Raw genomic sequence first — 15643 nt, 5'->3', positions numbered from 1 at the left:
GCGGCGAGGGGGGGGGGGGGGCGTCTATGGCTGGGTATTGCAGGGTATCTCCGAGTATGGCTGGGTATCTCCGAGTATGGCTGGGTATCTCCGAGTATGGCTGGGTATCTCCGTGTATGGCTGGGTATTGCAGGGTATCTCCAAGTATGGCTGGGTATGGCAATTTATGGCAGGGTATTGCAGAGTATTGGCGGGATATTGCAGAGTATTGGCGGGGTATTGCAGATTATTGGTGGGTATTGGCGGGTATTGCAGAGTATTGGCGGGTATTGCAGAGTATTGGGGGTATTGGAGAGTATTGGAGAGTATTAGGGGTATTGCAGAGTATTGGGGGTATTGCAGAGTATTGGGGGGTATTGGAGAATATTAGTATTGGGGGTATTGCAGAGTATTGGCTGGCATTGCAGAGTATTAGCTGGCATTGCAGAGTATTAGCTGGTATTGCAGAGTATTGCCAGGGTATGGAGGGGTTAAATTCGGTGAGCAGCAATGTGGACACTGCAGATGCAGCCCACAGCGCTGCTGACACGATCTCTCCCCCTCCGCTGTACCAATCGGTACAGAGAGGGGGAGGGAGGAACCGGCGTCATAACATGACGCTGGTTTGTTTACAAGTGATCACTCCGTCATTTGACGGAGTGATCGCGTGGTAAACGGCCGCGATGAGCGCATTCGCAGTACGGGGCGGACGCTATATGATGGCCGGACACTATATGGCAGAACACCGGCGGTCACGGATGCTCTCGTGTGCGTGCCCCAGAGTTAAACAACCGCCCTGAAGCCGTTAATCGGCTATGGGCGGTTGTTAAGTGGTTAAAGAACCCTTGCTAAAATCAATTCATTAGTGGTCGGTGGGTAGAATGCTCCCCTTGCACTGGTGATCAGAATGTCATCCTTACAGACAGCCAGGAAGATCATTGGTATTATGCCGTTGGCTCTGCCAAGTGGTGCTGTACCCAGAACTACAGTATGCAGGCACCACCAAAAGGAAGGTCAATTACACAACACAACTCTGGAGGAACTCTAGGGTTCCATGGATTCCTGGTTGAGAATGAATGCCTAAGATTGCTAAACTGTCTCAAACACAAGTTTACCTGTGGCCGAAAAATGCAAACCGCTTCTCACGCAGCAATGGCAGCAACACATCTGTAATCTCATCCACTAACTGGTCTAAGCTGTGAGGAAATGGTTCTCGGGAACGAGACTCTCTTCCAGGAAGTCTGAGGGAGTACACTGGAGAAGAAAAAGTGAAGATTTTAATATTTAATATTAGAAGGCATACCTTAGATGGCTCTCAGGTTCCCCTTTCACATTTCCATAGTTTTTTTGCTACATACATCAAGAAGCAGGAAATAAGGCCAGGGGGGTCCTAGCTTAGATAGAACATCTAAACAAAACACATTAATGCTTTTACATGATAAATGTCCATCACATACAGCCCATACCAAACTTGACAAATTTCAAAATTTTCTGCTGCTTAAAGTGAATGTAAACCCAATTCATGAAATTTGAGCTGGGCACATATATCTTTTGTGTTTTCTTATCTCTCTACAAAGCGGAAAGAGTCCCATGTGTTTCTTCTGTTCCGTAGCTCTGTGATCAGCCTGATAACTTCTGACAAGTTCTCCGACACAGGAGACAAAAGCAGCCTGAAATTTGTGTCATGGGAGGTTACTATAAATAGATTAGCACAGCGCTGGTCTATTCAGAGCAGAGCTCTCTGCACATTACTTCCTTCCTTCGCCAATGAGGAGTGGGGGGTGTGTGCCTTTCCTCCAATCAGCTGTCTTGGCTGCATGTCAATAATCCACTCCTACTGCTAACCAGGAAGAGAAAATCTCTTAACATGATCTGAACTTTCTAAAAAATATATAAAGCTGAAGACAGCAGATATACAATTAAAACTTATGTAGGGAGACTTGTCTCATGTATAATCTGAGGCTGTTCAATTCACTGGGTATATGTGAGGGTTTACATCCACCTTAAGTAACGGCTTTAGCCCCGGAAGATTTTACCCCATTCCTGACCAGAGCACTTTTTGCGATTCGGCACTCGCTTTAACTGACAATTGGGCGGTCGTACTACCTTGTACCCAAACAAAATTGGCGTCCTTTTTTCCCCACAAATAGAGCTTTCTTTTGGTGGTATTTGATCATCTCTGCGGTTTTTATTTTTTGTGCTATAAACCAAAAAAAAGAGTGACAATTTTGAAAAAAAAAAAAAAAAAAACACAAAATTTTGTACTTTTTACTATAATAAATATCCCCATTTTTTGTTTTTTTTAAAAGCGAATTTTTTATCAGTTTGGGCCGATATGTATTCTTCTACATATTTTTGGTAAACAAAAAATCGCAATAAGCGTATATTGATTGGTTTGCGCAAAAGTTATAGCATCTACAAAATAAGGGATAGATTTATAGCATTTTTATTATTATTATTTTTTCCCAGTAATGGCAGCGATCTGAGATTTTTAGCATGACTGCGACATTATGGCAGACACATTGGACAATTCTGACACATTTTTTGGGACCACTGGCATTAATACAGCGATCATTGCTACAAAAATGCATTGATTACTGTAAAAATGTTAATGGAAGTGAAGGGGTTAACACTAGGGGGCGATCAAGGGTTAATTGTGTTCCCTAATGTGTGTTCTAACTGAAGGGGGGTGGGACAGACTAGGGGAGATGACAGATCGCTGTTCATACTTTGTATGAACAGACGATCTGTCACTTCTCCCTTCTGAGAATCGGGATCTTTGTGTTTACACACAGAGATCCTGGTTCTCGCCGTGTTATGAGCGATCACGTGAGCCCAGCTGTCATCGAGACCGCCGGGCACTCGCACCGGCTCCGGGAGCAAGCAGCACGCCCGCCCCTAGTGGCTGCCTTAGGAACTGACGTAACGTAACAGTGATTCACCTGCCGGTGCCATTCTGCCACAGTACAACTGCAGCGGTTGGTCGGCAAGCGGTTAATGTAGTTGTAAATCTCAGACATGAAATATGAACAATACATATCTTTCTAAAGCGTGTACTTTCTCAATCCAGATCACTAAGTGTCATTTATTTCCACTGTCCCGTTCCTTTGCTATAAGCATGAGTTACTTCTGGCAAGTTTTCCTGACTCCAAGAGAAAAATGTTGACAGGGGAGGGAGCTCCAACTGATTGACAGCCTCAGCTCTGTTCCCATGTGCTGTGTGATTGGAGGGTGTGTCTCTTCCCTCCAATCAGTTCTCAGAGCTCTCCTCATTTATGCAACGTCAGCAGCAGCCCCCCCCCCCTGCTTTTCAGAGCTGAGAGATCCTGTGTAAATTCTGCACTTTGAATGGATGTAGGGCAAAAATGACCATAGGTAAACGGGTAAAACTTATGTAGAAGGATTTGTTTCATCTCTGTCTATCACCTAAGGCCAGTTACCTTAGTGGGTATATGTAAGGATATTCAACCAATTTGCTTAGACCAGTTTAGAAGACCAACAATGTTCAAGCACCAGGGGCCAGGTGCAGAGATGACATCTGAAGAATGGGGCCCTAGGCAAGCGAGCAGCTTTGGCACCCCCATTTTTTTGACTGAAATAAGAATGGTAATAGGCACAGAGAGACTGCCCCATTCGCATTGTAAGTGAAAGTGTGCGAATTGGTGCCAATTAATAATTTTCCCTCCCCGGTGTCATTTGACTTGTTAGTGTTACAAGGTCTCAGGTATGAATGGGGAGCAGGCCTGTTAAATTTGGCGTTATCGCTCTCACTTTCTCATACTGGTCACTGGAAGTTCAACATGGCACCTCATGGCAAAGAACTCTGAGAAGCTGAAAAAAAGAATTGTTGCTCTACATAAAGATGGCCTAGGCTATAAGAAGATTGTCATGACCCTGAAACTGAGCTTCAGCACAGTGGGCAAGACCATACAGCGGTTTAACAGGACAGGTTCCACTCAGAACAGGCCTCACCATGGTCGACCAAAGAAGTTGAGTGCACGTGCTCAGTGTCATATCCAGAGGTTGACTTTGGGAAATAGACGTATAAGTGCTGCCAGCATTGCTGCAGAGGTTGAAGGGGTGGGGGGTCAGTCTGTCAGTGCTCAGACCATACGCCGCACACAGCATCAAATTGGTCTACATGACCGTTGTCCCAGAAGGAAGCCTCTTCTAAAGATTATGAACAAGAAAGCATGCAAACAGTTTGCTGAAGACAAGCAGACTAAGGACGTGGATTACTGGAACCATGTCCTGTTGTCTGATGAGACCAAGATAAACTTATTTGGTTCAGATGATGTCAAGCATGTGTGGTGGCAACCAGGGTAGACAAAGACAAGTGTGTCTTGCCTACAGTCAAGCATGGTGGTGGGGGTATCATGGTCTGGGGCTGCATGAGTGCTGCCAGCACTGGGGAGCTACAGTTCATTGACGGAACAATCAATTCCAACATGTACTGTGACATACTGATGCAGAGCATGATCCCCCCCCCCCCCCTTCGGAGACTGGGCTGCAGGGCAGTATTCCAACATGATAACGACCCCAAACACACCTCCAGGACGACCACCACCTTGCTAAAGAAGTTAAGGGTAAAGGTGATGGACTGGCCTAGCATGTCTCCAGACCTAAACCCTATTGAGCATCTGTGGGGGATCCTCAAACAGAAGGTGGAGGAGCGCAAGATCTCCAACATCCACCAGCTCTGTGATGTCATCACGGAGGAGGCGAAGAGGACTCCAGTGGCAACCTGTGAAGCTCTGGTGAACTCCATGCCCAAGAGGGTTAAGGCAGTGCTGGAAAATAATGGTGGCCACACAAAATATTTACACTTTGGAGATTGTCACTTAGGGGTGTACACGCTTTTGTTGCCAGCGGTTTAGACATTAATGGCTGTGTGTTGAGTTATTTTGAGGGGACAGAAAATTTACACTGTTATACAAGCTGTACACTCACTAATTTACATTGTAGCAAAGTGGCATTTCTTCAGTGTTGTCACATGAAAAGATATAATAAAATATTTACAAAAATGTAAGGGGTGTACTCACTTTGTGAGATACTGTATATGCAGATGTAGTTGCTTGTGTGGAGTTCAGCTTTAAATTCTCGTATGTAGAACTGTCTGATTTGATCAATCGGAGGAGTGAACAGCCTCTAGAGATGTGGAAAGCTCTTACTTACCAGCACTGAATAGAGTCAGTGCTGGCCTCAAGTCTTCTGACCCATACTAGGCCCCGTTGTGAATACACAGGATACCTTAACCTGTTGCCATTAGCTGCAAATGGCAACACAACAGAGGCAGGCATTGTGACAAGCAGCAGGATATATTGTGGATGCCTTTCATTGGGAAACAGAGGCCTTCTTCTCTACTGGAGAAATATGCGATGTGACCAGAACTTCAATGCGGATCTGAGAATGCTGGATCCACGCTCTGCCATTGTTCCCTATGCTAATGTTGGGACTTGGAGCTCGAGCCGTCCTGTTCTTCTACCAGCAGGCACTGTGAAATGTGTTGCCAGCCTTTCAGCCCCCACAAATAGTTTCTGTGGACACTTGTCAGGTTTGGATCTTAATATAAAGTCAGTAGGACAATGACCTCACCAAGGAGATAAAATCCTTTGTCCCCTATCCAAATATTTAATGTGGACTGTTTTTTAACTATTACATTCACAACCTTCTATAAAGTATACTTGTATTGATAATAATGCAATATTCAGAAGGATATAAATGCTTTTTGGTGGTTTCCACAGCTCCAAGAAAAACCCAAATCTCTGACAACTCCGCTATTAGAATTACATCTTCAGTTGGTGAAGTTGAGATCAGCTCCTTGGTCCCACATTATAGGACAGTCCATCTCTGCAATGGTAAGCACTACTGGTCAATAGTGAGACGCAGGAGGCAGACAAGGACATGCCCAACCTCAAAGTCACAAGCTGAAGTTGATATTTTCAATTTATAGCACCCAGGTTTTAGGGATCTGTTGCTGATCTGGAAGTTATTTAAAAGGTATGTGTGGGTTCTTCTAGATCAGTGGAGGAGTTTTATCTGGCCCTTGGGGCAGGGGCGTTGCTAGGTCTACAAAAGATCTGGGGCTAGAGTCCATAGCAGCGAAGTAGAGTCATACGCTTGGGCGGGCATACACATACACAGCGCCTAGAGGCGATTCAGTTCGCATTGTGCGCTATACAAGTATTTCATTCATTCATTCATTCATGTATATAATATACATGTGTGTGAATATATATATATACATATATTATTACATATCTGAGTGTGGATCCCCCTTACAACAGGATCCCCAGAGAGCCTCTCCCTTACATCAGGGTCCCCAGAAAGCCTCCCCATACATCAGGGTCCCCAGACAGCCTCCCCATACATCAGGGACCCCAGAGAGCCTCCCCATACATCAGGGTCCCCAGAGAGCCTCCCCTTTACATCAGGGTCCCTAGAGAGCCTCCCCCTTACATCAGGGTCCTCAGAAAGCCCCTTCCTTACATCAGGGTCCCCAGAGAGCCCCTTCCTTACATCAGGGTCTCCAGAGAGCCCCTTCCTTACATCAGGGTCTCCAGAGAGCCCCTTCCTTACATCAGGGTCCCCAGAGAGCCTCCCCATACATCAGGGTCCCCAGAGAGCCTCCCCCTTACATTAAAGTCCCCAAGAAGCCTCTCTTAAATCAGGGTCCACAGAGAGCCTCCCCCTTACATTAGTGTGAGATAGAGAGGGGGTGGCTGAGAGGGGGTTGAGGGAGGGTGAGAGAAAGGGGGGGTGGAAGAGAGACCCCCTAGCCCTGCCTGCAGTCCCTACTGTCCCAACCCCTGTCTGTGTGGGTAGGAGTGTGTCATCCACCTACCTCCCGCCGATCCTCGGTCAGCCCGTTTTCTTTGTGTGTTCCAGTCACAACAAGCTGGGCGAGGAAGTTGGAGAAGGAGGGCAGGCTCTGGGAGGCGCCGGGGATGCTGCTCGTGGATGGTGGTGAGGCCTTGCCTTCTTCTCTGTCACTCCCTCTTGGGCTCTTCTCAGATGCCCAGGCCCTCCCCTCCTTGTTCGATGCCGCTGCTCTGCACCCCACGCCACCACTGGACCAGTGGCGGGATGCTTCAATCCAGGAGTCCCAGGACCATAACACTTTAGGCCTCCTCCGCTTTGAATGCTGGGCAGGAAGGAAGTTGTGGCCGTGATGTCACTGGTTGCTACACATTTGGCGGCTCTAGCAACCAGTGCCCAAGAGTAAACTCAAATGGAGGCGGCTACCATGGATCAGTCTGCCCCTGTCCCCTGCATTCCAGACCGGGACAGAGAGGGACTCGTGGGGCCTAGGGGCCCCAGGCTCAGGGGTATAGTCCTAATAGCCACCCCATAGAGACCCCACTGCCTTGGGGCATTATTCCCCCACTGTCAGAAACAGTGGGGCATAGTTCCCGTCATTGATACCGACAACAGGGCACTATTCCTCCCACTGACACCAATGATGGGGCACTGTTCCTCCCACTGGCACCAAGGATGGGGCACTGTTCCTCCCACTGGCACCAATGATGGGGCACTATTCCTCCCACTGACACCAAGGATGGGACACTATTTCTCCCTCTGGCATAAAGGATGGGGCACTATTCCTCCCACTAACACCAATATTGAAGCACTATTTCTCCCACTGACACCACTGATGGGCAACTTTAACTCCCAATGACACAACATTGGACCACGATTCCTCCCACTGACACCAGTGGTGGGGAACTATTCCACCCACTGACACCAATGATGGGGCACTATTCCTCCTGTGATAGACCCAACCAGGACAGGGGCTTTTGGAGAGGACTAGGGGCAAATCTCCTACCTACTGATTATGGCCCATGGAGAGAGCAGATAATTCTCTAATGATGGACAACCACTTAATAGACTCTGAGAGCAAGGCTTGGATTACTTCGCTGAATAAGGACAATAACACTTCCCTTCTGAAGGGTATGGGCCAATATTAATTTTGTACTGGCTAATGGGCAGAGGGAATATGGTTGCCCTCCTGCAGACTGTGTTGGAGAGTCTTCTTCACTTGGGACAGAAATATTTATCAACAATATCCCTCAAGGAATCGTTGAAGATAAATTAATTCCACCTTTGCAGACTGTTGGAACGTTGTATGAGTTTGTCTCATAGACTGTTATAGACTGGTGAAAGAAAGTCTGAGAGGAGGAGGGATTCTTGAATAATCAAAGAATGGTCTGGGCACCTAGGTTTGTTTGAGTGACTAGTTATATAGCTCATGCTAATTAAATCACTGTCAGCTATTAGTTGCTAGAGGTGGATTAGCAATATGTGTATGTTGGCTGGTCCTCAACTATGTTAATTATATTCTTGTTTACAGTTTGTATTGTTAGGGTAATGTGATCAGCCCTACCTAAAGTTGTGGGTTATTTAAATTCTGTGTGAGTTTTCAATAGATTTCCAATTTGTACCTGAGCTAGTGCCACCTAGTATCTTGGGTACAATATGCCCCTGTAATACCGAATTCCTGGTTCCAGACTGGAGGAAGCTATATCTTGATGGAAGTACCCAAGCTGGATGCTGGACGGTTCCATCAAACCTCCCAATGACACCAACAATGGGGCACTATTTCTCCCCCCAATACCAAAGAGGGGACATTGTTTACTTCCAGTGACACCAGGACATTATTTACTCCCGCTGGCCACAGTCCGGCCCCCCTAAAGTCTCAAGGACAATAAGGTGGCCCTTTGTTTACAAAGTTTGAAGACCGCTGCTTTAGCTGGAGCATGGAGAGTTAAAGAAACCCTGTCAACATTGTAGGTAAAAGTACAACAAAAAAAACAAGTATTCAGGAAGAGTCAATTCCCCAGCATAGCATCTGTCCTCCTGCTACATACCATACAAGTCCTCTTCTCCTCCTGGAGTATCTACTGCCTGTCCTGGACCAGCTCCCCTACCCCTCACCTCCCTACCTGCCAAGGACAAGTGAAGGGGAATACTAGAGCGTCATTTCAGTGACAGCTCTGAGTTTGCGACATCACATACAAAATGGTGGCAACCAGCAGCAGGGCTTTGGATGTCTACCTAAGGGAGGGTTTTACAGGTACATACTACTCCTAAAATATTTTGAATGCACATATAATGTTATAGGAAGATTGCTGTTGAAAGCAAGATCTCTTAAATTGGTTCTAAACCCTTACAGACCACTTTGACCTACAGGTAAGCCTAGATTAAGGCTTACCTGTAGGTCCATGAAATAGCTCCTGAACCTACATGGTTTAGGAGATATTTGCAAAAAGACAGGCACCGCTGTGTATGGCTCATGTGCCGTAGAGATACCGGCGATATGCCGTTAGTGGCGGCTCCTGTGTACATGTGCGGGATTGACGTCATCGCTGCTCCGGCCACTCACATCGCCGGCCACTCACAGCGCCGGAGCAGTGATACCCGGAAGATGGACGCTTCATGCTACAGGGGACAGTGGTGACATCGCTGGCTCCTGTGTCAGGTAAGTGACACATAATGGGCTACTATGCGCTGCATAGTAGCCCATTATGCTTTACCTTTTCAGGGAGACAGTGCCTATTTAAAACATCAGACTTTTTTTTATATATATATATATATATATATATATATCTAAAGGACCGTGTTGGTGAGATGTCTATGCTGAGATCTTCTGCACACCGGCTGTGGCCATCATGAGGGGCTCCCGCTCACCCTGTTGGATCTTTTATTTATTTGATGTTATGGTGAACATAAGAGGAGGAGCAGGAACGCACAGAGGTGAACTGGAAGACACCAAACTCCCAGGTGGACAGGAACAGAAAATCAGAGCAGGAAGATCTCATTGTTGGAGCATCCAAGACATACAAAAAGCCAGCTTCAGACTCCAAGCACCATGGCTCCACCAATAAATAACTTTCTGGAGGACTGACCCAACAAAACCTATTAAAATGGAACTTCACTCTCTCAGTTAACATTGAATATTTTAATCCTTTCGCTGCTAGCATTAGTAAATAGATAGGAAAGTATATTATATTTACTTGTATTAAACTTTTTTTTTAAAACATTTCTCCAGTTACTTCCTGATTTTCATGCCTAGGCAAATTATGTCATACATCCCAGAAGTCTTCTGGAGGGTAGGAGGGGTTTTCTCAGCTAAGCACACCCGCCTGCCTGAGCTAAAGGCAGATGGATTCCAGGAAGTAAATGCTACATGAATCATATGTCCCTACTCAAGATGGCTGCTGGCAGAAATGCTAGGAGTGGTTTTCAAAGAGAAATCTCAGCAAAATAAAGCATGGAGACCTGGATAGATGGGGGAGTTTGCTTTGAATATTAACCACTTCCCACCCGGCCAATGCACATATACGGCCAGGTGGGAGCCGTCTACTCCTGATAGGACGTTCAGGAACGTCCATCAGAAGGAGCGGGATCGCGCGCGCGCGTGCCCGCGCAGCGGCGCGATCCCGATACGCCCGTGTCACCCGGACACGGCGCATCTCAGATCGGCAGGGGGGCTCTGTGATTGGCCCTCCTGATCACATGACGGCCGTGTCCAATCACACAGAAGTCATCGCTGAGGAGAGGAGAGCAGATCGCTGCAGCCGGCTGATGATCAGTGAGTATGAGCTGTTTTTTACAGCTTTTTACTCACTGATCACCAGTCTAGTGTACACACAAATCACCACACAGTAAACACACCACACAGTATAAACACAATGTCCCCACACATGTCCCCAAAACATACATGTCCCCAAATAATAAAAACACATGTCCCTAATAATAAAAACATGTCCCCCACATATGTCTCACTAAAATCACATGTCCCAATGATTATCTGCACACATATGTACGTGATCACCTGCACACATCTGTACATGATCATTTGCGTACATATGTCCGTGATCACACAAACCAATTATTATACACTTAACAGAATTTTTTTTACCAAAAACATGTAGCAGAATACATTTTGGCTTAAATTTATGGCAAAATTAGATTTTATTGGATTTCTTTTAAAATAGAAAAAAAGAAAATATAGTTTTTTTTCCCAAATTTCCTCTTTTTTGCGCTTATATCGCAAAAAATAAAAAACGGAGTCGTGAATAAATACCACCAAAATAAAGCTCTATTTGTGCGAACAAAATTATAAAAATTTCATTTGGGTAAAGTGTAGCATGACCGCGCAATTGTCACTGAAAGCGCTAGAGCGCTGAAAGCTGAAAATTGGGCTGGGAAGGAAGGGGGCGAAAGTGCCCTGTATTGAAGTGGTTAAAAATGATCTAAATAGCGTTTTTGATTAGTGTTGCTCAGATGCAGTGCAGTTCCGCTTTGACTGCAGTTTAAAATATTGTGTTTATTGGCAACAATCAATATGAAAACCACAACACCTAGCAACCATAATTAATTTCAATGTTCTATCATCTTTTTACTGAGAAAGAATGAAATCTGGTTGCTAGGGGGCCATATACATCTGTTTTGCATGCCATTAGTCTTTTCTCATGTTGCATATCACTTTGCATAGTGGTAATGCCAAAACTGCTCTGTGAGTATCTTGACATGCAAAACCTGTAACATGACTAGGCAGTTTGTTTAACCACTTCCCGACCGGCGCGCGCTGATGTACGTCGGCAGAAAGGCATGGGCAGGGACAGGGCCGCTGTTAGAAATCATGGGGCCCCGTACAGCCTACCTGACAGGGCCCCCTTCAACCACGCCCTTGCCCCCACCCCTGACCCCGACTTGAAGTGAAATGCAGGTTTGTTGCCGTTTACATATGCGTGTGAAGCCAAAACATGTTTGCAATTAGTAAGCATGAAGGAGCAGGGGGCAGTTTACATTTCTTTTCAATTTTATTTTATTAATTACAAATAAAAAAAATCTTACACTGTATCTTTACATTTTTTATTGTCATTTTTGCTTTCACAGGGGGTGGACAACATTCCTTGCGATAGCAAGGGCCATAACAGGTCCTCTTTATAGGGAGATATGAGGTCTTTTAGACCCCATATCTGTCCTCTGCCCTCCAAAGCATCTGCTCAAGCTAAGATCAGTTTGATCATATGCTTGTTCAAGAGCATATCGTGAGGATTGAGCATATCATTGATGATATCGAGATATCATCAACCTTCCAGTCCAGCGACGATGGGAAGCAATTAAAGGGGATTGGTTTGGGGGGCAGTAAACATGCAGCTCCGCTGCATGTTTACTGCTCCTCCAAATTAGTTTTTAAAGTAGCATGTTTCTTATTATCATCAGGTTACAATTATCACACAGGCATCACAGTAAGCAGGGGCTCTATCATGAAGTTATCATGAATGTATCATGACTTTATGTCACATGGCTGTTGAGTGCTGACTTAGTTAACTTATGGCTGTATTGCATATAACAGACTGTAACAGTACAACCATAACAAAGTCAGCACCCAAAAGCAATGTAACACAGAGCCATGACAGAGACCCTGCTGTGCTGCCTGTGTGATGATTGTACCCTGCTGTGAGATATATAATAGGACACAGTGAGTATTCTTTCCTCTATTTCCCACTCACTGTGTCCAGTGCAGCCACGATCTCCTCCTGCTCTTCCCTGTCAGCCATTCAGCTTCTTCACATCTGGGGAGGATTGCAGCCGGGAGCCGAACGGAGAATGACAATATCACTCCGCCAGCCGGGACTAATAAAATAGTGGGGCGGCATGATGTATATGCGCCCCGAAAATAAAGAAATAGTCCCACTGTTGTGCTCCCCTCCTGAGCCCCTGCATTGACCAGATGAGGCCCAGGAAAACAATTTACCCACTCTGTAAGCAAGTGGAAGCAGGGAAGAGTTTAGAAAATGATTTTTTTTAAACGAAGTAACAAATTGTTTATGATGCCCGGGCCCCACTGTGTAGCTGATCTGGGCGGGCCCAGTACATCAGGGCTGATTGTACTGCCCTATCAGCGGCCCTGGGCAGGGATATTGGCGTACAGGTACGTCCAATTTTAAATGCCGCCCTGCCATCACGAGCGCGACACCACCGGTGCGCTCGCATGCCGGTCGGGACCCCGGTGAGTCCGGTCCCGGGTCCCGCGGACTCGATTGCCATGGGCATACCTGCGATCGCCTCATGGGGCGGCTGAACTGGGAGATGCTGTTGTAAACAGCATCTCCCAGTTCTGCCTAGCAACAAGTGACGCTGTTCTCTGCTCTATGCGATTGGAGCAGAGATCAGTGTTCACTAAAAGAAAGCCCAGCCCCCCACAGTTAGTGTAACACACCCCTAGGAACACTTAACTCCTACACTGCCACCCACTGGTTAACCCCTTCACTACCAGTGTCATTTACACAGGAATCACTGCATTTGTATAGCAGTGATTGCTGTATAAATGACAATGGTCCCAAAAATGTGTCAAAAATGTCCGATGTGTCCGCCAAAATGTCGCAGTCACAATAAAAATCGCTGATCGCCACCATTACTAGTAAAAAAAAATTATTAATAAAAATGTCATAAAACTATCCCCTATTTTGTAAACGCTATAACTTTTGCGCAAACCAATCAATAATCTCTTATTGCGATTTTTTTTACCAAAAATATGTAGAAGAATACGTATCGGCCTAAACTGGGGGAAAAAAATGTTTTTTTATATATTTTTGGGGGATATTTATTATAACAAAAATTTAAAAATAATGCGTTTTTTTCAAAATTGTCGCTCTATTTTTGTTTATAGCGCAAAAAATAAAAACCGCAGAGGTGATCAAATACCACCAAAAGAAATCTCTATTTCTGGGAAATAAAGGACGTCAATTTTGTTCTGGAGCCACGTTGCATGACCGCGCAATTGTCAGTTAAAGCGACGCAGTGCCGAATCGCAAAAAGTGGTCTGGTCTTTGGCCAGCAAAATGGTCCGGGGCTGAAGTGGTTAAGGTAAAGTCAGTTAAACAAAAGCCAGGGAGGGCAGGAATTTCCCTAAAATATGAAAACATTTTCCATTTTCGAACTTTTATTCTGGATCATAATAAATTAAAAATATATACAGTATCTCACAAAAGTGAGTACACCCCTCACATTTTTGTAAATATTTAATTATATCTTTTCATGTGACAACACTGAAGAAATGACACTTTGCTACAATGTAAAGTAGTGAGTGTGCAGCTTGTATAACAGTGTAAATTATCTGTTCCCTCAAAATAACTCAACACACAGCCATTAATGTCTAAACCGCTGGCAACAAAAGTGATTACACCCTAAAGTGTCAATATTTTGTGTGGCCACCATTATTTTCCAGCACTACCTTAACCCTCTTGGGCATGGAGTTCACCAGAGCTTCACAGGTTGCCACTGGAGTTCTCTTCCATGCCTCCATGACGACATCACAGAGCTGGTGGATGTTGGAGACCTTGCACTCCTCCACCTTCTGTTTGAGGATGCCCCACAGATGCTCAATAGGGTTTAGGTCTGGAGACATGCTTGGCCAGTCCATCACCTTTACCCTCAGCTTCTTTAGCAAGGTAGTGGTCGTCCTGGAGGTGTGTTTGGGGTCGTTATCATGTTGGAATACTGCCCTGCAGCCCAGTATCCGAAGGGAGGGGATCATGCTGTGCTTCAGTATGTCACAGTACATGTTGGCATTGATGGTTCCGTCAATGAACTGTAGCTCCCCAGTGCTGGCAGCACTCATGCAGCCCCAGACCATGACACTCCCACCACCATGCTTGACTGTAGGCAAGACATACTTGTCTTTGTCTACCCTGGTTGCCACCACACATGCTTGACATCATCTGAACCAAATAAGTTTATCTTGGTCTCATCAGACCACAGGACATGGTTCTAGTAATCCATGTCCTTAGTCTGCTTGTCTTCAGCAAACTGTTTGGATGCTTTCTTGTTCATAATCTTTAGAAGAGGCTTCCTTCAGGGACAACGGTCATGTAGACCAATTTGATGCAGTGTGCGGCGTATGGTCTGAGCACTGACAGACTGACCCCCCCACCCCTTCAACCTCTGCAGCAATGCTGGCAGCACTTATACGTCTATTTCCCAAAGTCAACCTCTGGATATGACACTGAGCACGTGCACTCAACTTCTTTGGTCGACCATGGTGAGGCCTGTTCTGAGTGGAACCTGTCCTGTTAAACCGCTGTATGGTCTTGGCCACCATGCTGCAGCTCCGTTTCAGGGTCTTGGCAATCTTCTTATAGCCTAGGCCATCTTTATGTAGAGCAACATTTCTTTTTTTCAGATCCTCAGAGAGTTCTTTGCCATGAGGGGCCATGTTGAACTTCCAGTGACCAGTATGAGAGAGTGAGAGTGATAATACCAAATTTAACACACCTGCTCCCCATTCACACCTGAGACCTTGTAACACTAACGAGGTACATGACACCGGGTAGGGAAAATGGCTAAGTTGTCCCAATTTGGGCATTTTCACTTAGGGGTGTACTCACTTTTTTTGCCAGCGGTTTAGACATTAATGGCTGTGTGTTGAGTTATTTTGAGGGGACAGCAAATTTACACTGTTATACAAGCTGTAGACTCACTACTTTACATTGTAGCAAAGTGTCATTTCTTCAGTGTTGTCATATGAAAAGATAAAATAAAATATTTACAAAAATTTGACGGGTGTACTTACTTTTGTGAGATACTGTATATATAAAGTCACCCCACATTACCTTTTACAGAAACGACAAACGGCTCCAAGGCTTCAATTTAT

At 45.5% G+C, this 15643-nt stretch overlaps 1 protein-coding gene across 5 annotated transcripts in view; it reads right to left on the bottom strand.

Moving 5' to 3' along the window:
- Positions 1-15643, bottom strand: part of OLAH (oleoyl-ACP hydrolase) — a 105707-nt gene that overhangs the window by 26137 nt on the left and 63927 nt on the right. For all 5 annotated transcript variants that reach the window (XM_077490864.1, XM_077490865.1, XM_077490867.1 and 2 more), the window contains exon 3: positions 1095-1233. In XM_077490864.1, the coding sequence (XP_077346990.1) occupies positions 1095-1233 (139 nt within the window). The remainder of the gene's footprint in view (positions 1-1094; positions 1234-15643) is intronic.

The sequence above is a fragment of the Lithobates pipiens genome, unplaced genomic scaffold (genome assembly GCF_037356315.1).
Source record: "Lithobates pipiens isolate NorthernLeopardFrog02 unplaced genomic scaffold, aLitPip1_a1.2 Scaffold_19, whole genome shotgun sequence".
NCBI lineage: Eukaryota > Metazoa > Chordata > Amphibia > Anura > Ranidae > Lithobates > Lithobates pipiens.
This window is presented reverse-complemented; position numbering and strand designations above follow the sequence as displayed.